This window comes from Hemicordylus capensis, chromosome 2 (genome assembly GCF_027244095.1).
Source record: "Hemicordylus capensis ecotype Gifberg chromosome 2, rHemCap1.1.pri, whole genome shotgun sequence".
NCBI classification, from domain to species: domain Eukaryota; kingdom Metazoa; phylum Chordata; class Lepidosauria; order Squamata; family Cordylidae; genus Hemicordylus; species Hemicordylus capensis.
In genome coordinates, this window is record NC_069658.1 from 227,028,456 (window position 1) to 227,052,836 (window position 24,381).

General features: G+C 47.1%; 1 protein-coding gene and 1 pseudogene across 7 annotated transcripts in view; both read left to right on the forward strand.

Moving 5' to 3' along the window:
• Positions 1-14,441, forward strand: part of LOC128347025 (zinc finger protein 208-like) — a 50,578-nt pseudogene extending 36,137 nt beyond the window's left edge.
• The window catches only part of LOC128347016 (zinc finger protein 345-like), a 75,476-nt gene that overhangs the window by 24,172 nt on the left and 26,923 nt on the right, over positions 1-24,381 (forward strand). Inside the window, exons 1-3 of one of the 7 annotated variants that reach the window (XM_053300997.1) lie at positions 19,467-19,825; positions 20,414-20,847; positions 23,073-23,175. The exons of the other annotated variants lie outside the window; for them this stretch is intronic. Of the exons in view, the coding sequence (XP_053156972.1) occupies positions 20,620-20,847; positions 23,073-23,175 (331 nt within the window). The 5' untranslated portion in view covers positions 19,467-19,825; positions 20,414-20,619. Of the gene's footprint in view, positions 1-19,466; positions 19,826-20,413; positions 20,848-23,072; positions 23,176-24,381 lie in introns of those variants that run through there. 7 annotated transcript variants of the gene reach the window in all.

A 24,381-nucleotide genomic window follows, 5' to 3' on the forward strand; every position in this document is an offset into this window, starting at 1 on the left:
CACCCTCAGTCCTGCTCTAGGGCTCCTCACCAAAGACCCTCTCTCTATCCCCAACTGTCCCTCTCTCTGGCTGATCCAAGCCCTGCCTGAGGATGTCAGTTACCTCCACCTGAATTCTAGACACCTGTTTACTCCATTCCGTAGCCCCTCCCTTAGGAATCCTCTCCAGAGGAGGTCCCTAAGTTTAAATTCCTTTTGACTGATAGGGTGTACTAGCCAATCACCATATACCCTGATGAGTTTAAGAGGCAGACCAGAGTCAGTGTATTTCACAGACCAGTAGGCTGCAGTGGGATCTTTGTGTCAGTCATTCACTGCTTTTTAACATAGGCTGTGTTACGCTTTATTTGTTTTTGGTGCCAAATTCTATTAGAACTTGTTTAACTCCACTTTGGAAAGTGTCCAGGAGGACTGGTTAGCATATTTACTATTCCAAATGAGCAGTTAGCAATATACATTTCAGTATACAATATAAATGTCAATATTCGTGCAGTCACAGAGTCTTGCCCCTGGTGCTGGCGCTGCTCACATCTGAGGCATTCATCCACCACAATGGAGTTTACTTCCAAAAAGATGTGTAGTGTAGAGGATGACAGGGTATCATAAAAATAGAGACGACTGCTTCCTCTTCTTAATTATTTTGTGGGGGGGGGGGGTGGGGGGGTTCCATGAATGAGTATAACGGTCAACATACGGAGGGGCCGGGCCAGACGCCGCCTGTTTTAAGCATCTCTTGCCGTGGTCCAGGTTGCGCTCTCAGACGGAAGAGGCAAGCGAAGGGTTAAAGGGAGCGCCTGAAGACTCCTAGAGGGGCCCGGGGAGGGGCGGAGCCTGGCGTACAGGCCCTCCTCGACTCCTGACCGGAAGGAGCTGCGCCAAGCGTGTTGGGGGCCCCCGGAGGTCAAAGCGAAGTCCGTGTGGCTGAGCAAACGAGGCGCGTCCTTCCCTTCCCCTCCCCTCGGCAGGCCCTGGGCTGTTGCTTCTCTCTCTGCTGCTGCCGAGCTCCAGCGGCGGGAGCTGAGCCCTGGTAAATGTCGGACTGGTACAAGACAGCACGCAAAGGCAGAGAGCGGGCCTGTGGGGAGCTCTTTTCCCCCTGCCCCAGCAGATTCAGTCCGAGGGGTAATAAAGCGAGAGATCCGAGAGGGCTGTGATTGCCTGAAGCAGGGACTGTGCTGCCTTGGGACACCCCCTTCCTGGGCAGCCCCTGGTCCTTGGGAGAAGGTGGCCAGGGTGTTTCCCCTCCATCTGGGATGTGGGCAGAGCAGGGAGCATATGCGGTGCAGCAGAAGGTGCCAGACAGGAAAGTGGGGAGGGAGAGCTCTGTTGGAAGTGGGGAGAAGAAGCAGGGCTTGGGTCTCTGAATCCTACCCATGTGGACAGTCTCTGCTGTTTGTCAAGAGTGAGCCACTCTCCTTTGCAACTTTGAACCCAGAATTTGTAGCAGGCCCAGCAATAGTGAGAAGGGAGCTGAAGGGTAGGCATGGAGATGGAGGGGCTGCATGTGGGGGGTGTTGTAGGGACAGCCCAGTGGCCAGAGTGCTTTGGGCAGTGCCTGCCGGGTAAAGGTCTTCCCCCATGCCCAAAGCTTGATATTTGTCCATTTTTCTTACAGGGAGAAAGTCACTGGCTAAAACCTGCAAACTTCCATGCAGCTGCATGACAGAATGTGATGCTGCTGGAAAAGAAGAGGGCTGGCTACACTGGAGCTAATCAGCTCACCTGCCTGGAGAGTTCTTGACTGAAGAGAGAAATTGGCTGAAGAGCAAGGAGAGCTTTGTGTATTCCTGGACGCTGCCTTCCTTGCACGGCAGAGCAAAGATGGAAGATGACAACTCTGTGGGCCCAAAAGTAATCAGAGGCTGTGAGGTTGGAAGCAATGGGGAATTCTGGGACAAACCCGAGCACAGGATTCGAGAAGAGCAAACTGCCAGCTCTGAAGCACAGCGCCAGCGCTTCAGGCAGTTTTGCTACCAGGAGGCTGAAGGGCCCCGAGAGGTTTGTAGTCGACTCCACAGCATTTGCTCTCAGTGGCTGAAGACAGAAAGGGTAAATTGTGCTTATCCTAGTTTACAGGGGCGTAACTACTATTAGGCAAGGGGAGATGACTGCCTGGGGCCCCCCACACCTCAAGGGGCCCGCCAGAGGCAAGTCACATGACTATATATTGTGAAGTGTATGTGTGTATCAGCGAGGGGCCCATTTTAAAATTTTGTCTCTGGGCCCATTCCAGCCTTGTTACGCCCCTGCTGGTTTATCTTTGTGTGTTAAGTTATGTACACCGCCCAGAGATACACAGTGATTGATTGATTAAGTGCTGTCAAGTCGGTGTTGACTCTTAGCAACCACATAAATAGATTCTCTCCAGGATGATCTGTCTTCAACTTAGCCTTTAAGGTCTCTCAGTGGTGCATTCGTTGCTGTCATAATCGAGTCCACCCACCTTGTTGCTGGTTGTCATCTTCTTTTTCCTTCCACTTTCCCCAGCATTATAGACTTCTCAAGGGAACTGGGTCTTCACATAATATGTCCAAAGTTTGATCGTTTGAGCCTGGTCATTTGTGCCTTGAGTGAAAATCCTGGATTGATTTGTTCTGTGATCCATTTGTTTGTTTTCCTGGCTGTCTGTGGTATCCTCAAATGTCTTCTCCAACACCAAAGTTCAGAAGCGTCAGTGCTATTTCTATCTTGCTTGTTCAAGGTCCAGCTTTTGCATCCATAGAGTGTCACAGGGAAAACCATTGTCCGGACGATTCTAATCCTTGTAGGTGTAGATACACATATCAGGTGGTATATCGGCATGATAGGTAGATAGAAAGAGCCCTACCGGATTAAGCTAAGGCCTATCTAGTCCAGCATCCTGTTTCTCACAGTGGCCATCAGACTCTTCTGGGAAGCCCCCCAAGTAGGAAGTGAAGGCATGCCTCCTCTCCTGCTCCCCTGCAACTGGTATTCGGAGACATCCTGCCCTTGAGCCTGGAGGCAGCCTATAACCATCAGGACTGCTAACCACTGATAGACTTGTTCTCTGTGAATTTGTCTAAGCCCCTTTTAAAGCCATCCAGTTGGGTGGCCATTGCCACATCCCATGGCAGGGAATTGCACAGATTGATTATGTGCTGTGTGGAAAAGGACTTTCTTTTGTCAGTCCTGAATTCCGTGGCAGTTCAGTTTCATAGGCTGAGCCCTATTTCTAGTGTGATGAGAAGTTATTCACGCTACCCACTCTTTCCTCACCATGCATAATTTTATACATGTCTTTTGTGTCTCCAAGTCACCTTTTCTTCTAAAACAAAAAGCTCCATATATTGTAGCCTTACTTCTTAAGAGATCAGTTTGTTATGGGGTGGCTAACATTATTATTGTTTTGGTTGCACTCTTCTGCACCTTTTCCAATTCTAGAATATCCCTTTTGAGGTACAATGACTAGAACTGAACATAGTACTCCAGATGTACCTCCTTCCATGGCTGGGTGATTTTAGGTCTTGTTCTAATGCCTTTCGAACACCTGTGTTGTATTAATAGTCCAGTCCTTGGATCCCACTGTAGACCTGGCAATTGCAGGCCTTGAAATGTAGAGTGGGTAGAGGAGGCGGCCAGAGTACAATGGAGACTGAGGCAGGCTGTCTTTGCCCTTGGCCTGCACTGCTCCCTTATTTGCCATCCTTTCCCTGCCTGGGATCATGGGAACATAAGAACATAGGAAGCTGCCTTTTACTAGGTCAGGCCACTGGTCCATCCTGCTCGGTATTGTCTATATAGATTGTCAGCCACTCTCCGAATCATCAAGACTAGTCCCCATTTCTGGCAGGAGTCCCTCCCAGCCGTAGATGGAGATGCCGGTGAGTGAGCCTGGGACCTTCTGCAGGCAAGCAGCTGCTCTGCCCCTGAGCTATGGCCCCACCGCCTAATACCTTATCAGCAGACAGTGGTCACAGGGAGTAGTCACCCATTCAAATGCCAGCCAGGGTGGACCCTGCTTAGTAAAGGGGACAATTCCTGCTCGCTCCCGCAAGATCAGCTCTCCTCTCTTTGCTCCCCTTTCAGAAGCAGGAGGCAGAATGGGCAGAGAAGGCCCCATCAAGCCCCATGCCAAGGCTGCTGTGCAAGAGCATCACAGAGGAACAGAAGAGAGGGGCCCCCTTGCTGGGTAAGGATGGCAGGCACAGAGTGCAGCTTGGTCTCTCCCTTCTAAATAACCCTGAAATCAGGGGCTGTTTGTATTATTTATGTATTTAAAATATTTGTACCCCGCTCCTCCAGCGCACGGTTGCTCAGGGTGGCTCACAACTATAAGATAGACACAAGATACAATAAAAGTAATAAAATTAACTAAATTATACAAAAACAAAACAAAAAAGTTGTCCGATTGAAAACCACAATCATTATTAGGTTCATATTAAAATTGAAAATTATAAAAAGCTAAAGAACCTTTTATGCTCCCCTTGGGGGAATTGGGAACCAGGGTTGATCTGATTGAAATCAAATTTGTTTAAATCATGATTTAAATCGCTTCACAGAAAAACTTGATTGTAATGATTTAAATCACCAATCAGGAAAATCATCCTTTTCTAGTAAAAGTACATTCTTGTTGTCTAATACAAACTTAATACATATTCAGAGTTGGATGTAGGTTTCATTTTTAAAAGGTCGGTACACACTATAATAGGTACACCCTACTCATAATGCTGTTTCATTCGGGCAACCAGGCCTTGCATTTCTTTGTAGTGTTTTTTTTTTTTTTTTTTTTGCATTTCATACACATGCCATTAAAAGAAATGCCATTAAAAGATTCCCAAATGGGGTCTATTTTACAGTCTGCTGCCATGATAGGTGTTTCCCTTCCAAAATGGAGAAAACCCTCCAAAAACATTTCCTCGGGAATACATGTTTGGTTCACTTGTTTGCATGAATATGTTTGGTTCACTCCATTTCCCAACTGAGTCCCTAACTGGGCTGACTGACTTGGTGCGGAGTTGGTGTTGGAGTCTCCCTGACTTTTAGCTGTGGGGGAATTCAATGTTCACTTGGGGACCAGTTTATCAGGATCAGCTCAGGAGTTCCTAGCAGCCATGACTACTATGGGCAGACAGTTCCCAGCAGAAAAGAGGAATGGAGCCGATGGTCCAACACCAGAGCTAGAGAAGTCAGCCAGAAGGAAGCATTGCATGTTGTTGATGCTGATAATGTCTTGCCCAGGTCCCCAGTTGTTCTGCATGGGTCACAGCAGAAGACCACAGCTAGACCAGCCCCTCTCTTCCAAGATTAACTCTCGACAGAGAAGTCCCAGTCAGGCAGAAGCAGGAATTGGGGAGGCAAGGGAAAGGCCCCTTAAATATTAGCTGCCCACTGTACACACTCCTGGTGCTGCATTGTATCTAGCTCTGGAAGGAATGCCTCGTGAAAGAACAGAAAAGACATTTCTCGAACAAAACCAGTTCCCAGAAGCAAACAGGAAGACAGATGCAATTTCTACAAGGAGATGAAATACTGCATGTTTGTGTATGAAGGCTAAAAGACTCCCCATGTGCTTTCTCTCCCCCGCAGGTGGTAGAATGGCCTTAGTGCCTGATTCTAAATGGACTCTTCTTTGGAGAAGAGAAGCTACTTGGTTTCTGCCTCAGGTAGGGAATAGGCCATTCGTTTGGGGAAGTGTGGGTGCTTTGTTCTTTGCTATGAGTCTAGGAAGATCCCATTTGTTCTCTGTTGCTTCTAGTGCTGTAAGATATCGGAGCAGCCCACTTGGAAGGCTTTGAGCTCAGGGACAGGGGGGCCCTGGGGATAGAACTCTTAGAAGGAATGCATGTTGAGTGATACTCTGACCCTCAGTGTGCTGGAGTTGGGACCCCCATTGAGCGCATTCCTTTTGCTGTTGATAGGTGAAGACAGAGAGAGGTGCACCTAAAACGTGTTCGTAGAGGAAATTATGGATGAGTAGAGAAAAAGGTGGTATGGTGGTTCTTCTTCTTCTTCTTTCAGGGTCCAGTGTCCTTCGAGGAGGTTGCTGTGTATTTCACAGAGGAGGAATGGGCTCTGCTGGATCCTGGCCAAAAAGCTCTGTACAGGGAGGTCATGCTGGAGAATTATGGGATGGTGGCCTCTCTGGGTAAGGACCATTCTACTGATAGATGCCAAAGGTGGTTGCAGGTTCTTGGGTTAAGGAAACAATATGGGACACTCCTCCGTTCCAGTCTTATTTGGAGGCCATGATCGAGGTTCTTTCTCCAAACAGATGTTTGTTTTTCTTGATCTTTGGCTGTGAAGTAGGAAAGAGAAACCAAGAGGCAATTTGATTTTTAAACCACTGTAAAGTTACCTCTGTCTATAAGCATTTATAACATCAAACCATGAAAGTACTAGGACTGTACAAAGCATTACTGGTTCAATTTGGGGGTAATTTGGGGCTGCCCCTGATTTTATTCTGTTCTTCGGGGGGATTGCTTCTCTTGGCTTCATTTAACATGGTTGCTTCTACTTGGACCAAAGATTCACAACCTCCTTCTTGCTACCTGAACTCCTGAACCTACTTACCCAACAGGAGACAGGACAGTCTGCACTCTAGTTTGACCTCCAGACACAAGGCAGCAGGAGCTCCCTTGTGTCTTTTAAAAAGACTTTCAGCAGTTTTTGTTTTAAAACCATTCTCCCTGTAGTCCTGGCAAAAGTGCAGGCTTGCTTGGGAATTTTCCAAGATATTCTGTGCCTGTACCAGGAGTGCAGGGAAAGGAGGAGGAAAAAGCCAGAAGCGATTTAAAAAATAAAAAGCTCACAGCAGAAGCTGCTCCCTTGCTGCCAAGAGTGAAAAGCAAATACAGCCTGCCCTGACTCCTCTTAAACAGCTACAGGGGTCAGTGGAGTAACAGAAACAGGCAGAAGGGGCTGAATCCAAGGTGGATCCATTCTGAACCAGATGATGGTTCAGTTCAGGCTGAATCTTTCAGAGTTGGGCCAAAGCTGCCTCTTTCCATTTGGCAGCCAAAGCCCAACAAATTACTTCATTGGACCTCCGTAGCAGCAGCTCCTGAAGCAAGAGCACAGCTGGTATTCAGGCTTCACCCTCAGTTATTTGCTTATGCACTTCTAAATCTTCTGGTTGGGTTTTTCCTTGCTCTTAATCAGACTATAGAATGTTCCTGCAGCCATATTAATCTTCTGGTAAACATATTTTGAGGTCTGCGAATATTCAGAGAACATTTTCTGGGATAAGTATGATAAGTTGCTATAATCTTAAAGAGAGGTACCTTAATTTATGAGCTCTCAAAGCTCCCTTCTTTTGCAACCAGAGAGTCCCTTGTAGGAATCCCAGAGATTGACGCAGATTGTAATCTGCCTGTTTGGGGAACTCTTGAAGGTAGGGCCCAAATTAGCTTGGAAGGCTTGAAAAGGGGCCTAGACAAATTCACAGAGGACAGGTCTATCAATGGCTACTAGTCTGGTGGCTGTAGGTCACCCACTGCCAGGCTCAGAGGTAAGATGCCTCCAAATACCAGTTGCAGGGGAGCAACAGCAGGAGAGGTGGGACGCCTTCACCTCTTGCCCGTGGGCTTCTTGGAAGCATCTGGTTGGCCACTGGGAAACAGGATGCTGGACTAGTTAAGCCGTGGGCCTAATCCAGCAGGACTGTTCTTAGGTTCGCTCATCACCTCATGTGTGCTGTGTGACTCCGCAGAGAGGTAGTGGTCAGTGTGAGAGAGGTCACACAGACAGACACAGTGCAGCTCATCTACTTGAAGACGGAGGGTGAACATGGCAGGCTGCTTGGCCTGTGTGAGTGCGGGGCTGGGGGTGACCTTCCAGCTCGCCCTGCCCAAGGATGGCCTTGTCCCCGTGACAGGGATTCTCAGGTGTTGTGGACTACAACTCCCATAATCCCCAGCCACAGGCCATTGCAGCTGAAGATGATGGGAGTTGTAGTCAACCCCTGGAAATCCCTCTCACAGGGAATACTGGTGGTGTGCTGCCCTTTGTCGGGGCTGGGCGGGAGGACAGATACAGCAATACAAATGCTGTTGTGGTTTTGGGCCAGCTGGGACCTTTACTTTGGTGGCCAGAGGCACCTCGCAGGCAGAGGTCTCTGCAGGCCGTCTCCTGTCCACATCATCCCTCCTTCAAACCAGCCCCGGCTCAGCCCTGCCCCTCTCCTTCTGCCTTCCCTCCTGGCTTTCAGACTAGATCTTTCAGAAACGGAAGCCTCCTCACTCAGGATTCAGACAGAAGGCCCCCCTCCCAGCCCCCTCTTCAAACTCTTCATAGCTTTCTCCTCCCAGCTTCCTCCCTTCAGCCATTCTGAACTAGGAACATAGGAAACTACCTTCTACTGAGTCAGATCATTGGTCCATCTAACTCAGTATTCCAAGTTTAAGGCAGAAGTCTGTCAGCCCTACCTGGAGATGCCAGGGAAGGAACTTGGAACCTTGTACATGAAAGTATGCAGATTCTCTTCCCTGAGTGGCCCCATTCCCTGAGGGGAATATCTTACAGTGCTCACATGTAGTGCTCAAATGTAAACCAGGGCAGGCCCTGCTTAGTAAAGGGGACAATTCATGTTTGCTACCACAAGGCCAGCTCTCCTCCCTCTACATCCCACCCCATTCTGGTTCCACTCCATCCCAGCTGGCCACACCCCAAATGAAAGTTCATTACTCTTCTCTAGAAGTGATTGGTTAAATTAAAAAAGAGAAATATTTCGAGGGCTATCCCCATTAGACTGTCCAAGGTATGATGTTCTCCATTTCCAAAAGAGGCTGAGACAAATAAGACGGAAGCTTCTTCTCAACTTTCCAGGCAAGGACACTTATCCATTAGGCTTAGCAAAGTGCCTTCCATTCCATTATCAAGTCAAAGAGCAGATGGATAAGGGCAGCAAGGGACCCCATGGCTGAACTAGTCATTAGGCCTGTTAAATTAACGGGCGCTAGAAGAACACCCGGCCACCCCCGCCCCGCCGCACCACCATCACCGCGTGGCAGGCGGGGCAGAGTGCGGCGGCAGCCGCCAGCGGGCCCATTCGCCCCACCGCGACCGCCACCACCAGCAGGCCCAGTCCCCCCGCATCCGCCGCCAGTGGGCCCAGGAATAAACAGGCCCAGGAATAAACAGGAATAAATTCTTATCATTATGGATGCATGATGAGCATTAACAGCCACGTATCATCAGAGCTGAAACTAGTACATGAAAACAAAAAAGCCCCAGTTCCCCCGCTGTGGCCGCCGCCACCACGCTGCTCCTCTCTCGCCCGTGCCCAGCCGCGAGTGCCGCCCGCGCCGGCCGCTCCCTCCCTCCCTCCTCCGCCGCCCGCAGCCAATCAGGCTGCAAGCGCAGCCACGCATGCGCAGAACACCTCCCAGAGACACGGACGCAGATACCCTAGGGCTTTATTATATAGGGTAATTTCTCAGTTATACTAATAATCAGAATTCTCCCTTTATCCAAGCAGGTGATGGGAGCAACATGGAAAATTCTGAAGGGGAACAAGAGTCACTTTGGGGAAAGACCAATCATGAAATGGAAGAAGAGATCTACGGGGATCAAGAGGAATCAAGGAGGCAGGAAGGGATCCAAGCAGATTGCCTAGAAACCCCCGCCCAACAAAAGCTTCGCGATGGAAAGGGAATGAAAGCTCTACCTGTGGGTGTGAAACCACTCTGTTTTCAATCGAGCCTCGACACATACTGCAGTACCCCAATGGAAGAGAAGCCAAATCCATTATCAGAACACAGGAAGAGCTTCAGTCAGAGCTCACAGCAGATCCCCAATCAAAGTGCCCAGACAGAGGAGGATGCTACTGGGAATGGAGATGGATCAGAGATGCAGGACAGAAACCCAATGGAGATTTCAAGGGATGAATCTGATGCTTGTCAGAGGGAGGATTTCCAACTCATCTCTAGAGTACAAGAACAAAAGAAAGTAAAGGGAAAGTGCCGTGGACAGGAAAAGACCTTCAGTAGTCATTTAAGCCTTAAGGCGTATAAGAGAAGCCACATTCTCTACAAATGTTTGGAGTGTGGAAAAAGCTTTAGTCGGAGCTCAAACTTAACAACCCATCAAAGGATCCACACAGGGGAGAAACCATATCAATGCTCAGAGTGTGGAAAGAGCTTCAATTATAGCTCAAGCCTTACTTCCCATCGAAGAATTCACACAGGGGAGAAACCATTTGAATGCCTGGAGTGTGGAAAAAACTTCACGAGAAGCTCGCATCTTACTAAGCATCAATGGACCCATACTGGGGAGAAGCCGTATAAATGCCTGGAGTGTGCAAAGAGCTTCATAAGCCGCTCGGACCTTAGTAAGCATCAAAGAATTCACACAGGGGAGAAGCCATATGAATGCCTGGTGTGTGGAAAGAGCTTCAGCCAGAACACCCAACTTACTTCCCATCAAAGAATCCACACCGGGGAGAAGCCATTTAAATGCCTGGAGTGTGGAAAGAGCTTCAGTCATAGCTCAGGCCTTAGTACCCATAAGAGATTCCACAGAGGGGAGAAGCCATATAAATGCCTGGAGTGTGGAAAGATCTTTGGACGTAGTGAGTACCTTACTTCCCATCAAAGAATTCACACTGGAGAGAAACCATTTAAATGTCTTGAGTGTGGAAAGAGCTTCTGTAGCAGCTCTGGCCTTAGTACACATAAGAGACTTCACAGAGGGGAGAAGCCGTATAAATGCCTGGAGTGTGGAAAGGATTTCATAAAAAGCTCACGCCTTATTAAGCATCAAAGAATCCACACAGGAGAGAAACCATATGAATGCCTGGAGTGTGGAAAGAGTTTTGGATTTAGTGAGCACCTTACTTCCCATCAAAGAATCCACACAGGGGAGAAACCATTTAAATGCCTGGAGTGTGGAAAGAGCTTTGGCTACAGTGAGCACCTTAAAATCCATCTTAGAGTCCACACAGGGGAGAAACCATTTAAATGCCTGGAGTGTGGAAAGAGCTTCAGCCAGAAAATACGACTGACTTCCCATCAAAGAATCCACACAGGGGAGAAACCATTTAAATGCCTGGAGTGTGGAAAGAACTTTAGGCACAACTCAAACTTTAGTACACATAAGAGATTCCATAGAGGGGAGAAGCCATATAAATGCCTGGAGTGTGGAAAGAGCTTCAAATCCAGCTCAGCTCTTTCTAGGCATCACAAAATCCACACAGATGAGCATCCTTTTACATGCCAGGAGTGTGGAAAGAGCTTCATCAAGAAGACAGACCTCAGTAACCATCAAAGAGTTCACATAATGCGCACCCATTTGGTTGAAATTATTTAGGCAGGAGTAAGGACCTTGCATCCCATCTAGGAGTGCATGCAGGGGAGATACCTCTTGTGATTGATTTGGCCTCACTGTATTCTTTGTTGCTGTTCTTTAGAAGTCTTAAGCGACCACTGATGTACAGGTTCCACAGGAATATGAACATGGCCCAGGATTCCCCTCATGTGGAGTCAGATGGCAATCCAGAACATGGAAACTACAATTATTGGCCCCCATCATCCAATTTTATTTCATTTCTCAGAGGAATCCACTGATTCACTTTGGAACATAACATATTGAAGGGAAACCCCAAACAGGCATTGGGGTGTATTTTCAGTCTTTGATGCCCCATCTTTCAAACAACAGGCTTATCATTTTTTCACATCCAATTTTCTGTCCATTTGGTGGAAACTCACATTAGCCATATCTTCTCCTTTTGGTGAAACAGATCACATCAACTTTGACTTAAGATTGTTTTTCTAGTACAACTAGCTGACCGGGAATATAGCATCTGTGGCCCTAGTTCGACTCTTTCCCCCTCCTTTCAGCCCCTTCTCCCAGCGGGCATCTCTGACGCCCACCCGGCCCGCTTCTCTCTCCGCACACCCCCGCTCATGGTTTCTCCTGCCGCCGCCTCTTCCTGGCGGCCCAGCCACCGCTTGAACCCGACGGGTGCGCAGGCCACCACCACCTCCTCACTGCGGCCGCCGCCATTTCCCCCAGCAGCAGCTCAACGGCCTCCTGCCGTGCGTGAGCTCCTGCCGCCTCAGCCTATCAGGTGCCTCCGCCGCCCAGCCAATCAGCTGGGGGCCGGGACGCGCATTCTAAAGGCGCACCCAGGAGGATTATATATAGAGAGGATTATTTATTTTAAAATGTTAACAGTTAAAACATAATGGATCAAATCAAAATACCTATAAAAACTACCAAAATCTAAAAGAGATGTCTAGTTGTTCCCTGAAAGCTGAGAGGGATGGAGCAGCTCTAATCTCAACAGGAAGTATGTTCCACTGCTCTGGGGCAACTACAAAGAAGGCTCTCCTTTGAGTCGTCACCAGATGAGCTGGCGGCACCCTCAGACGAACCTCCCCTGAAGATCTTAATAGGTGGCAGAGTTCATAATGAAGTAAGTGTTCTCTTAAATACCCTGGGCAATACCCAGCCCTTTGTATTTTGCCTGGAAACATGCAGTTCATTTAAAACCAGAGGGATAGAGTCTCTTTGGGATGTCCCGGAGACCAATCTGGAAGCAGCATTCTGCACCAATTGCAGCTTCCAGACTACGTACAAGGGCAGCCCTACATTGACTGCATTGCAGTAGTCAAGCCTGGAGGTTACCAGCATGTGTACTACTGTCTTAAGGTCACTCACTTCCAGGAAAGGGCGCAGTTGGAGAACCAGCCGAAGCTGATAAAAAAGTACTCCAGTTGTGCATAAGCCCTTGCAGAATTTCAATGAAAGACAAGTGAACAGGGGTGGAGGGAGGTCACCAGAGAGACTTCTTGATATTCTCAGATGAAGGACTCAAGCTGTAAGCACCTCAGAACCAGAGGTACACCTCGGTAATTTTGGAGCCTGGACTTAAAGGCCTTTGGAGGCCCCCCTTCCCTGCAAATTAAGCATCATCATGCTCCGCCAGGTGACCCCACCACCCAGGACAGACTAAAGAGGATTTGGGGGCCCCCAGGGGCTGTGGAGGCCCTGGACTTCAGCCCGGAAGTCCAGGGGTAAGAGCGCCTCTGCTCAAAACGACACTAGTGTTTTTTCAGACCAAGATTACCCCCACCACCCGCCAGTGGACAGACCGGCTTGCTTTATAGTGGATTTGAAATAGGTGAAATACTGTGGTTGTCCTGGAAGCTTGAAGAGTTTCAGCTGAGCATTCAACAGATGCGTGGGAGACAGAACTTTGCTGCAAGGTCTTAAATATTTACTGTAGTGGGGTAGCTAGGAGTTAACAGGGCCTGGAAATCCCCATGACCCCTGTGATTGGTAGCCAGACCCAGTCTGAGACCAATAACATTCAAAAGGGGTTCTTCCCTCTTTTTTTGGAGGAGGGGTTTGTTTTAGAGCTACTTTCTTTTTGGTGGTTCAGTCTGTTGAAAGCTGAAGAGAGAGCAGCCAGAAAGGGCTGGGGTCACACTCTCTCCCCCAGGTCCTCAATGGGAGGCCTGGACCGACAAAGCTGAAGGAAAAGCTGCAGAAAAAGAAAACCTCTGAGGAAGAACTGCCCTCTGAGGAAAGTCAGTGGCAAGGAAAGTTCTCCGTTAGACCATGCGTTGGGTTGTTTTTTCTTTTGACTTGGTGTGCCTGTGAATCCTAGCAGCTGATTTGTGTTTCCTATTGCCAACCCTTACATTTTCCCAACAGTCAAGTGCTTCAGAGAATTTCTAAAACCCTCTTTCTTCTATATAAGACTAGTTTGGAATGCCCTGTGGGAAAGGGGAGGGACGTTCCCGAGCACCACGTTAATGTGCCATGGATCCTAGTGGTCACCAATTGTGCCTGTCCCGTGAGGGTTCTTGATTGATTCCAGTTGGATGGTTGGTGGTCTGGCTCTCCTACTCTTCCCAGTCCAGGATACTCAACGGGAAGGGGACTAAGGACCCTACCCTAAAGGAGAGTAGGTGGTGGCCACAAGCATTACCACCCATGCTTTTAACTGATACTGTTAATTTTTTAATATTCTTTTTAGAATATTGTTGTTGTTTTTAAAATTAAATTGTTTTAAATTCCTTGTTTTTGTTTTTAACTAATGTTTTACCTTTGTTTTTATCTTGCTGTCAACTGCCCAGAGTTTTGGGCAGTATAAAAATATGCTAAAAAAATAAAATAAAATAAAATAAATTAGCAGTCTGGAGGACCAGTCCCTTTAGTGGGAGTCAATCTTTCAGTCACCCCGTAACCAGGGCAGGGTCTACGCAGTAGGTCTGGGGGCCACCGTGTTACCATAGGCATTATATTTTGGTGTATATTGGGTTAGCATCATTTTTTATGATTGTTCACCTGCTATTACTTATGAATGTGTTAATTGTCCAGAATCAAGTATTAAGAGCTGCCTTGTTGAAACAATCTCTGTATTTAAGTGTTGTGTCCTTTCTGATATTTTTTTACCTGGCCAGTTTGGATGGTTACAATTCTTCTTCAGTGTTATGTTTAAAGAGTTATAAAATTAAAACCTGCTCATGTATGGATATCTTCATATTCATTTTATAATATTAGCTGTTTTGTTGTTTTTGGCTAACATTATTTATTTATTTTTTATTTATTTATTTATTTATTCAATTTCTATACCACCCTTCCAAAAATGACTCAGGGCGGTTTATACAGAGAAATAATAAATAAGATGGATCCCTTTCCCCACAGGTCTCACAATCTAAAAAGCAACATAAGATAGACACCAGCAACAGTCACTGGAGGCACTGTGCTGGGGTGGATAGGGCCAGTTACTCTCCCCCTGCTAAATAAAGAGAATCACCATGGTAAAAGGTGCCTCTTTGCCAAGTTAGCAGGGGTTAGCCAAGAGGCACTTTTTAAAGATGTGATTTTCTTACATATAGCAGTGGGAGAGTAAAGTTTTCTATCCCAACCTAGTACAACATCCCTCCAGTGTTGCTGCTGCTGCTGGTATCTACCTCCTATTTCCTTCTAGACTGTGAGCCCTTTGGGGCTAGTGAATTGTCCTTTTAAATTTATTTTTCTGTGTTAGCCCCTTTGAGCACTTTGGAAAGCAGTATATAAATATTAGTGATAATACTGACACACTGTCTGGGACTTGCCCAAGGTTGGGACTGGGAGATTACTGTTTAGATAGATAGATAGATGTTACAATTAACAGTAAATATGTTTGTGACCCTTTTATTTCCTTTTATACGACAAATATTTATATACCACATTTCAACAGAAGTTCCCAAAGCGGTTTACATAAATATAAATAAATAAAATGACTCCCTGTCCCCAAAGGGCTCACAATCTTAAAAATAAACCAAAAAACAGACACCAACAACAGCCACTGGAGGGATGCTGAGGGATGTTTTATACCCTGTATATATTTTTTTCACTGCCACCACCAAATTAAATGCTGATTTGAGAGTCAAACTCTAATTCTGGTATTGTGCTGGAGTGGTAATGTGGGGAGAAACAGTTTAAACTCTAAACCAAAGAAAACCATTTTATTGTGGTACAATAGCTTCAGTAGTTTCTATGCTTAGCAATATAGCGTCACACATGAAATGGTTTCTGGAACAAAGTAACAACATTAGTATTTACTTGCTACTCAGCACACCATGTCTTATATTTCAATCTGGTATTCAAAACTCTGGTACTCCTATAAGATTGTTTCAGTGTGTCAATAAAGGCTTTACTGTAAAGATACTGAGGTGTCTATTAAGGTAAAACAAGCTTCTTTAGACACAACCTCGCTGGCTGTATTATCTGTGTATTAAACCATAGACTCCCAGAATTCACAAAGTGAAAGTCAAGCTTGTTTTCCAGAGATATTCCCAGGTGTGTACACCCTACCCACCAGCCTCCCAGTTCCACCCCCAGTCCTGCTCTAGGGCTCCTCACCAAAGACCCCCTCTCTATCCCCAACTGTCCCTCTCTCTGGCTGATCCAAGCCCTGCCTGAGGATGTCAGTTACCTCCACCTGAATTCTAGACACCTGTTTACTCCATTCCATAGCCCCTCCCTTAGGAATCCTCTCCAGAGGAGGTCCCTAAGTTTAAATTCCTTTTGACTGATAGGGTGTACTAGCCAATCACCACATACCCTGATGAGTTTAAGGGGCAGACCAGAGTCAGTGTATTTCACAGACCAGTAGGCTGCAATGGGATCTTTGTGTCAGTCATTCACTGCTTTTTAACATAGGCTGTGTTGCGCTTTATTTGGTTTTGGTGCCAAATTCTATTAGAACTTGTTTAACTCCACTTTGGAAAGTGTCCAGGAGGACTGGTTAGCATATTTACTATTCCAAATGAGCAGTTAGCAATATACATTTCAGTATACAATATAAATGTCAATATTTGTGCAATCACAAAGATCTCTCCAAATTGGGTGTGGACAAGAAAATGGCCAATATGTTTCGATGTAAGCAAATGTAAAGTGATGCATATTGGGGCAAAAACTCCCAACTTCACATATACACTGATTGGGTCTGAACTGTCAATGACTGATGAGGAGAGAGATCTTAGGGTCTTGTGGAGGGCTCATTGAAAGTGTCTAAGCCTCTTTTAAAGCCATCCAAGGTAATGGCCATCCCCATGTCCCATGGCAGGGAATCCCTTAGATTATTATGTGCTGTGTGAAAAGGTAACTGCTTTTGTTGGTCCTACATTTCCTGCCCTTCAGGGATGATTCTTGGTTCTAGTGTGAAAGAGGGCGAAAAATTTCTCTCTACTCCATGCATAATTTTATACACCTCTGTCATGTCTCCCTGTAACAGCCTCTTTTCCAAACTAAAAAGCCCCAGATGTGGTAGCCTAGCCTCATAAGGAAGACGCTGGTGTTCAAGCCCCATATCATCTTGGTTGCCCTTTTCTGCAACATTTCCAGTTCTACAATGTCCTCAAGATATGGTGGCCAGAACTGCATGCAGTACTCCAAATGGTCTGCACCATAGGTTGGTATAAGGACATTATCATAGCATTTTTCCCCCAGCCCCCTTCCTAATGATCCCTAACATGGAATTTGCCTTTCCCACAACTGCTTTGCATTGTTCATGGCCATTTGCAGTGGTAGCACTGCAGCATCCCTGATTCTCCCTAAAGACCACCCGGGGAGGGGGGTGGCGTAAGAAAATGGCTTCCGTACCTTTAGCGGAGGCGGTGGCGCGGCGGCAGAGACATCAGTGGCGGCTCCTCCAAGCCCTCCACTGGGCTCCCAAATGACAGCCCAGGCCAGCCACCCTATGCTGCCGCCTCGCCACTAGAATTACGGAGGCCCCTTTCTAATGCCCCCTCCCCAGTGGGATTCTCCTTTACAAGTGTACCCAAACCAGTTATTAGAACTGGGGCCGGCTGCTCTGGGCTAGTTCAGTTTGAACCTCTGTTCAAACTGAGCCCGCTCAGACAGCCGTACAGGAGATCAGATGAGCAATTTCCACCCCCTTGCAAGGCCCCCAGCTGGCACATGGGAAAAGGTGCCTTGATTCTGCTTCTCCATTTGAAGATCCCTGAAGCCTTGGTATTCCTCCTAATCCATGGTTTTTTAAACACACACACAATGGATCAAGACAGTGAATCTTTCTTTCCTCAGTTAGTGAAGGTACATGTTATAACACAATTCTTTTAAAATCACAAAATGTACTTACATAGCTTCTAGAACAGGAAGATCTGTTTGGCCTATCTGTTTGGCCTGGTTTTTAAATGACTGGAAAACTTTTAAATTGCTGCCCTGGTTCTCCAGGATTTTTTAGCTGTTTGAATTGTTTAATCGGTTTTATTCTGTTTTTATCGTTTGATTTTAACTATTAACTTGTTTTAATTGTTTTTACTTTGTTGTAAACCACCCGGAGCCATTCTGGAAGGACGGTATATACATCCAATAAATAAATACAGGTGAAACTCGGAAAATTAGAATATCATGCAAAAGTCCATTAAAAGTCCAATCCTTGTCTTCTTGGTTCCATGTAATATTCTAATTTTCTGAGATTGTGGATTTGGGGTTTTCATGAGCTGCACGCCATGATCATCACAATTATAACAAATTAAGGCTTGACTTATCTCGCTTTGCATGTAATGCGTCTGTCTCATATATCAGTTTCACCTTTTAATTTGCATTACTGAAATTAATGGACTTTTGCACGATATTCTAATTTTCCGAGTTCCACCTGTAAGTCCTGAGACTTGCAAGACAACTGGATCCTTAAACATTGTCTTGCATCAAAGTGGCTTAACTCAGAACCTATTTTCCCATAGGAAACAATGTTACAAATGGGGGTCTGGTTCCTGAACCAAGACCAGGTACTCTCCCTCCCAACCACCCCCGTTGCTGCTGTCAAAGCTGGTGGTGCATCAATCACAGCTATGCAGACACGAGTAGCAGATACATCAGGAGGCAATGAAGGGGAGGAGTCAAGAGTGGAGGGTGCGCGTGACAACAGTTGCTAAGTTACTTAGGGGACTGGAATGTGATGCATTTTATATTATTATTATTATTATTATTACATTTCTATCCCACTCTTCCTCCAAGGAGCCCAGAGCAGTGTACTACATACTTAGGTTTTTCTTTCACAACAACCCTGTGAAGTAGGCTAGGCTGAGAGAGAAGTGACTGGCCCAGAGTCACCGAGCTAGTAGTATGGCTGAATGGGGATTTGAACTCGGGTCTCCCCGGTCCTAGTCCAGTACTCTAACCACTACACCACACTAAAAGGGCAGGTTGTGATGAGGAGAAAGGAGGGATGAGACATACGGGGAATGAAGGTAAAGAGAGAGAACTGAGACTTTGGCACCTGAATGGTGGAACATAGGAAGCTGCCATATAATGAATCAGGCCATTGGTCTATCTAGCTGAGAATTGTCTTCACAGACTGGCAGCGGCTTCTCGAAGGTTGCAGGCAGGAATCTCTCTCAGCCCTATCTTGGAGAAGCCAGGGAGGTAACTTGGAACCTACATTCTCTTCCTAGAGCAGCTCCATCCCCTGAGGGGAATATCTTACAGTGCTCACATGTGGTCTCCCATTCAAATGCAACCAGGGTGGACCCTGCTTAGCTAAGGGGCCAAGTCATGCTTGCTACCACAAGACCAGCTCTCCTCTCCCTGTTTATAAGAGAGCCACCACTCTCATTCATACACATCATTCTCTCTCTGAGAGCCCTGCAAACTCTAGAGGCAGTCAGCCCGCGCGCGCGCACACACACACACACACACAAAGAGAGAGAGAGAGGTATTTGCTATTCCTCCTTTTTTTCAGTAGCGATTCTTCCTCCCCATTTTTATCTTCACATCCATCCTGTAAGCTAGGTTAGGCTGAGCTTGGCTAAGATTGCAGGACTATCATTGCTGGAGGACCACGATCTCTGCCTGCTGGAGTTCAGTCTTGTTCATTTCAGAGTCTTGCTCCTGGTGCTGGCGCTGCTCACATCTGAGGCATTCATCCACCACAATGGGGTTTACTTCCCAAAAGATGTGTAGAGGATGACAGGGTATCATAAAAATAGAGACGACTGCTTCCTCTTCTTAATTATTTTGTGGGGGGGGTGGGGTGGGGGGGTTCCATGAATGAGTATAACGGTCAACATACGGAGGGGCCGGGCCAGACGCCGCCTGTTTTAAGCATCTCTTGCCGTGGCCCAGGTTGCGCTCTCAGACGGAAGAGGCAAGCGAAGGGTTAAAGGGAGCGCCTGAAGACTCCTAGAGGGGCCCGGGGAGGGGCGGAGCCTGGCGTACAGGCCCTCCTCGACTCCTGACCGGAAGGAGCTGCGCCAAGCGTGTTGGGGGCCCCCGGAGGTCAAAGCGAAGTCCGTGTGGCTGAGCAAACGAGGCGCGTCCTTCCCTTCCCCTCCCCTCGGCAGGCCCTGGGCTGTTGCTTCTCTCTCTGCTGCTGCCGAGCTCCAGCGGCGGGAGCTGAGCCCTGGTAAATGTCGGACTGGTACAAGACAGCACGCAAAGGCAGAGAGCGGGCCTGTGGGGAGCTCTTTTCCCCCTGCCCCAGCAGATTCAGTCCGAGGGGTAATAAAGCGAGAGATCCGAGAGGGCTGTGATTGCCTGAAGCAGGGACTGTGCTGCCTTGGGACACCCCCTTCCTGGGCAGCCCCTGGTCCTTGGGAGAAGGTGGCCAGGGTGTTTCCCCTCCATCTGGGATGTGGGCAGAGCAGGGAGCATATGCGGTGCAGCAGAAGGTGCCAGACAGGAAAGTGGGGAGGGAGAGCTCTGTTGGAAGTGGGGAGAAGAAGCAGGGCTTGGGTCTCTGAATCCTACCCATGTGGACAGTCTCTGCTGTTTGTCAAGAGTGAGCCACTCTCCTTTGAAACTTTGAACCCAGAATTTGTAGCAGGCCCAGCAATAGTGAGAAGGGAGCTGAAGGGTAGGCATGGAGATGGAGGGGCTGCATGTGGGGGGTGTTGTAGGGACAGCCCAGTGGCCAGAGTGCTTTGGGCAGTGTCTGCCGGGTGAAGGTCTTCCCCCATGCCCAAAGCTTGATATTTGTCCATTTTTCTTACAGGGAGAAAGTCACTGGCTAAAACCTGCAAACTTCCATGCAGCTGCATGACAGAATGTGATGCTGCTGGAAAAGAAGAGGGCTGGCTACACTGGAGCTAATCAGCTCACCTGCCTGGAGAGTTCTTGATTGAAGAGAGAAATTGGCTGAAGAGCAAGGAGAGCTTTGTGTATTCCTGGACGCTGCCTTCCTTGCAAGGCAGAGCAAAGATGGAAGATGACAACTCTGTGGGCCCAAAAGTAATCAGAGGCTGTGAGGTTGGAAGCAATGGGGAATTCTGGGACAAACCTGAGCACAGGATTCGAGAAGAGCAAACTGCCAGCTCTGAAGCACAGCGCCAGCGCTTCAGGCAGTTTTGCTACCAGGAGGCTGAAGGGCCCCGAGAGGTTTGTAGTCGGCTCCACAGCATTTGCTCTCAGTGGCTGAAGACAGAAAGGGTAAATTGTGCTTATCCTAGTTTACAAGGGCGTAACTACTATTAGGCCTCGGGGCCCCCACACCTCGAGGAGCCCCCCAGAGGCAAGTCACATGACTATACATTGTGAAGTGTGTGTGTGTGTGTGTGTATCAGCGAGGGGCCCATTTTAAAATTTTGTTTCTGGGCCCACTCCAGCCTTGTTACGCCCCTGCTGGTTTATCTTTGTGTGTTAAATTATGTACACCGCCCAGAGATACACAGTGATTGCTTGATTAAGTGCTGTCAGGTCGGTGTTGACTCTTAGCAACCACATAAATAGATTCTCTCCAGGATGATCTGTCTTCAACTTAGCCTTTAAGGTCTCTCAGTGGTGCATTCGTTGCTGTCATAATCGAGTCCACCCACCTTGTTGCTGGTTTTCATCTTCTTTTTCCTTCCACTTTCCCCAGCATTATAGACTTCTCAAGGGAACTGGGTCTTCACATAATATGTCCAAAGTTTGATCGTTTGAGCCTGGTCATTTGTGCCTTGAGTGAAAATTCTGGATTGATTTGTTCTATGATCCATTTGTTTGTTTTCCTGGCTGTCTATGGTATCCTCAAAAGTCATCTCCAGCACCAAAGTTCAAAAGCGTCAGTGCTATTTCTATCTTGCTTCTTCAAGGTCCAGCTTTCGCATCCATAGAGTCTCACTGGGAAAACCATTGTCCGGACGATTCTAATCCTTGTAGGTGTAGATACACATATCAGATGGTATATCGGCATGATAGGCAGATAGAAAGAGCCCTACCGGATTAAGCTAAGGCCTATCTAGTCTAGCATCCTGTTTCTCACAGTGGCCATCAGACTCTTCTGGGAAGCCCCCCCAAGAAGGAGGTGAAGGCATGCCTCCTCTCCTGCTCCCCTGCAACTGGTATTCGGAGACATCCTGCCCTTGAGCCTGGAGGCAGCCTATAACCATCAGGACTGCTAACCACTGATAGACTTGTTCTCTGTGAATTTGTCTAAGCCCCTTTTAAAGCCATCCAGTTGGGTGGCCATTGCCACATCCCATGGCAGGGAATTGCACAGATTGATTATGTGCTGTGTGGAAAAGGACTTTCTTTTGTCAGTCCTGAATTCCGTGGCAGTTCAATTTCATAGGCTGAGCCCTATTTCTAGTGTGATGAGAAGCCCTATTTCTAGTGTGATGAGACCCTACCCACTCTTTCCACACCATGCATAATTTTATACATGTCTTTTGTGTCTCCAAGTCACCTTTTCTTCTAAAACAAAAAGCTCCAAATATTGTAGCCTTGCTTTTTAAGAGATCAGTTTGTTATGGGGTGGCTAACAAACAATGTTTATCGTTATTATTGTTTTGGTTGCACTCTTCTGCACCTTTTCCAATTCTAGAATATCTCTTTTGAAGTACAATGACTAGAACTGAACGTGGTACTCCAGATGTACCTCCTTCCATGGCTGGGTGATTTTAGGTCTTGTTCTAATGCCTTTCTAACACCTGTGTTGTATTAATAGTCCAGTCCTCGGGTCCCACTTTTTTATTATTATATCCTGCTCTTCCTCCAAGGAGCCCAGAGCGGTGTACTACATACTTGAGTTTCTCTTTCACAATAACCCTGTGAAGTAGGTTAGGCTGAGAGAGAAGTGACTGGCCCAGAGTCACCCAGCTAGTTTCATGGCTGAATTGGGATTTGAACCCGGGTCTCCCTGGTGCTAGTCCAGCACTCTAACCATTATACTGTAGACCTGGCAATTGCAGGCCTTGAAATGTAGAGTGAGTTGAGGAGGCAGCCAGAGTACAATGGAGACTGAGGCAGGCTGTCTTTGCCCTTGGCCTGCACTGCTCCCTTATTTGCCATCCTTTCCCTGCCTGTGATCATAGCAACATAAGAACATAGGAAGCTGCCTTTTACTAGGTCAGGCCACTGGTCCATCCTGCTCAGTATTGTCTATATAGATTGTCAGCCACTCTCTGAATCATCAAGACTAGTCCCCATTTCTGGCAGGAGTCCCTCCCAGCCGTAGATGGAGATGCCGGTGAGTGAGCCTGGGACCTTCTGCAGGCAAGCAGCTGCTCTGCCCCTGAGCTATGGCCCCACCGCCTAATACCTTATCAGCAGACAGTGGTTACAGGGAGCTGTCACCCGTTCAAATGCCAGCCAGGGTGGACCCTGCTTAGCAAAGGGGACAATTCCTGCTCGCTGCCACAAGATCAGCTCTCCTCTCTTTGCTCCCCTTTCAGAAGCAGGAGGCAGAATGGGCAGAGAAGGCCCCATCAAGCCCCATGCAGAAGCTGCTGTGCAAGAGCATCACAGAGGGACACAAGAGAGGGGCCCCCTTGCTGGGTAAGGATGGCAGGCACAGAGTGCAGCTTGGTCTCTCCCTTCTAAATAACCCTGAAATCGGGGGCTGTTTGCATTATTTATGTATTTAAAATATTTGTACCCCGTTCCTCCAGTGCACTATTGCTCAGGGTGGCTCACAACAATAAGATAGACACAAGATACAATAAAAGTAATAAAATTAACTAAATTATACAAAAACAAAACAAAAAAGTTGTCTGATTGAAAACCACAATCATTATTAGATTCTTATTAAAAATGAAAATTATAAAAAGCTAAAGAACCTTTTATGCTCTGCTTGGGGGAATTGGGAACCAGGGCTGATCTGATCTAAATCAAATTTGTTTAAATCATGATTTAAATCGCTTCACAGAAAAACTTGATTGTAATTATTTAAATCACCAATCAGGAAAATCATCCTTTTCTAGTAAAAGTACATTCTTGCTGTCTAATACAAACTTAATACATATTCAGAGTTGGATGTAGGTTTCATTTTTAAAAGGTCGGTACACACTATAATAGGTACACACTACTCATAATGCTGTTTCATTCGGGCAACCAGGCCTTGCATTTCTTTGTAGTATTTTTTTTTTTGCATTTCATACACATGCCATTAAAAGAAATGCCATTAAAAGATTCCCAAATGGGGTCTATTTTACAGTCTGCTGCCATGATAGGTGTTTCCCTTCCAAAATGGAGAAAACCCTCCAAAAACATTTCCTCGGGAATACATGTTTGGTTCACTTGTTTGCATGAATATGTTTGGTTCACTCCATTTCCCAACTGAGTCCCTAACTGGGCTGACTGACTTGGTGCGGAGTTGGTGTTGGAGTCTCCCTGACTTTTAGCTGTGGGGGAATTCAATGTTCACTTGGGGACCATTTTATCAGGATCAGCTCAGGAGTTCCTAGCAGCCATGACTACTATGGGCAGAGAGTCCCCAGCAGAAAAGAGGAATGGAGCCGATGGTCCAACACCAGAGCTAGAGAAGTCAGCCAGAAGGAAGCATTGCATGTTGTTGATGCTGATGATGTCTTGCCCAGGTCCCCAGTTGTTCTGCATGGGTCACAGCAGAAGACCACAGCTAGACCAGCCCCTCTCTTCCAAGATTAGACTCTCGACAGAGAAGTCCCAGTCAGGTAGAAGCAGGAAGTGGGAAGGCAAGGGAACAGGCCCCTTAAATATTAGCTGCCCACTGTACACACTCCT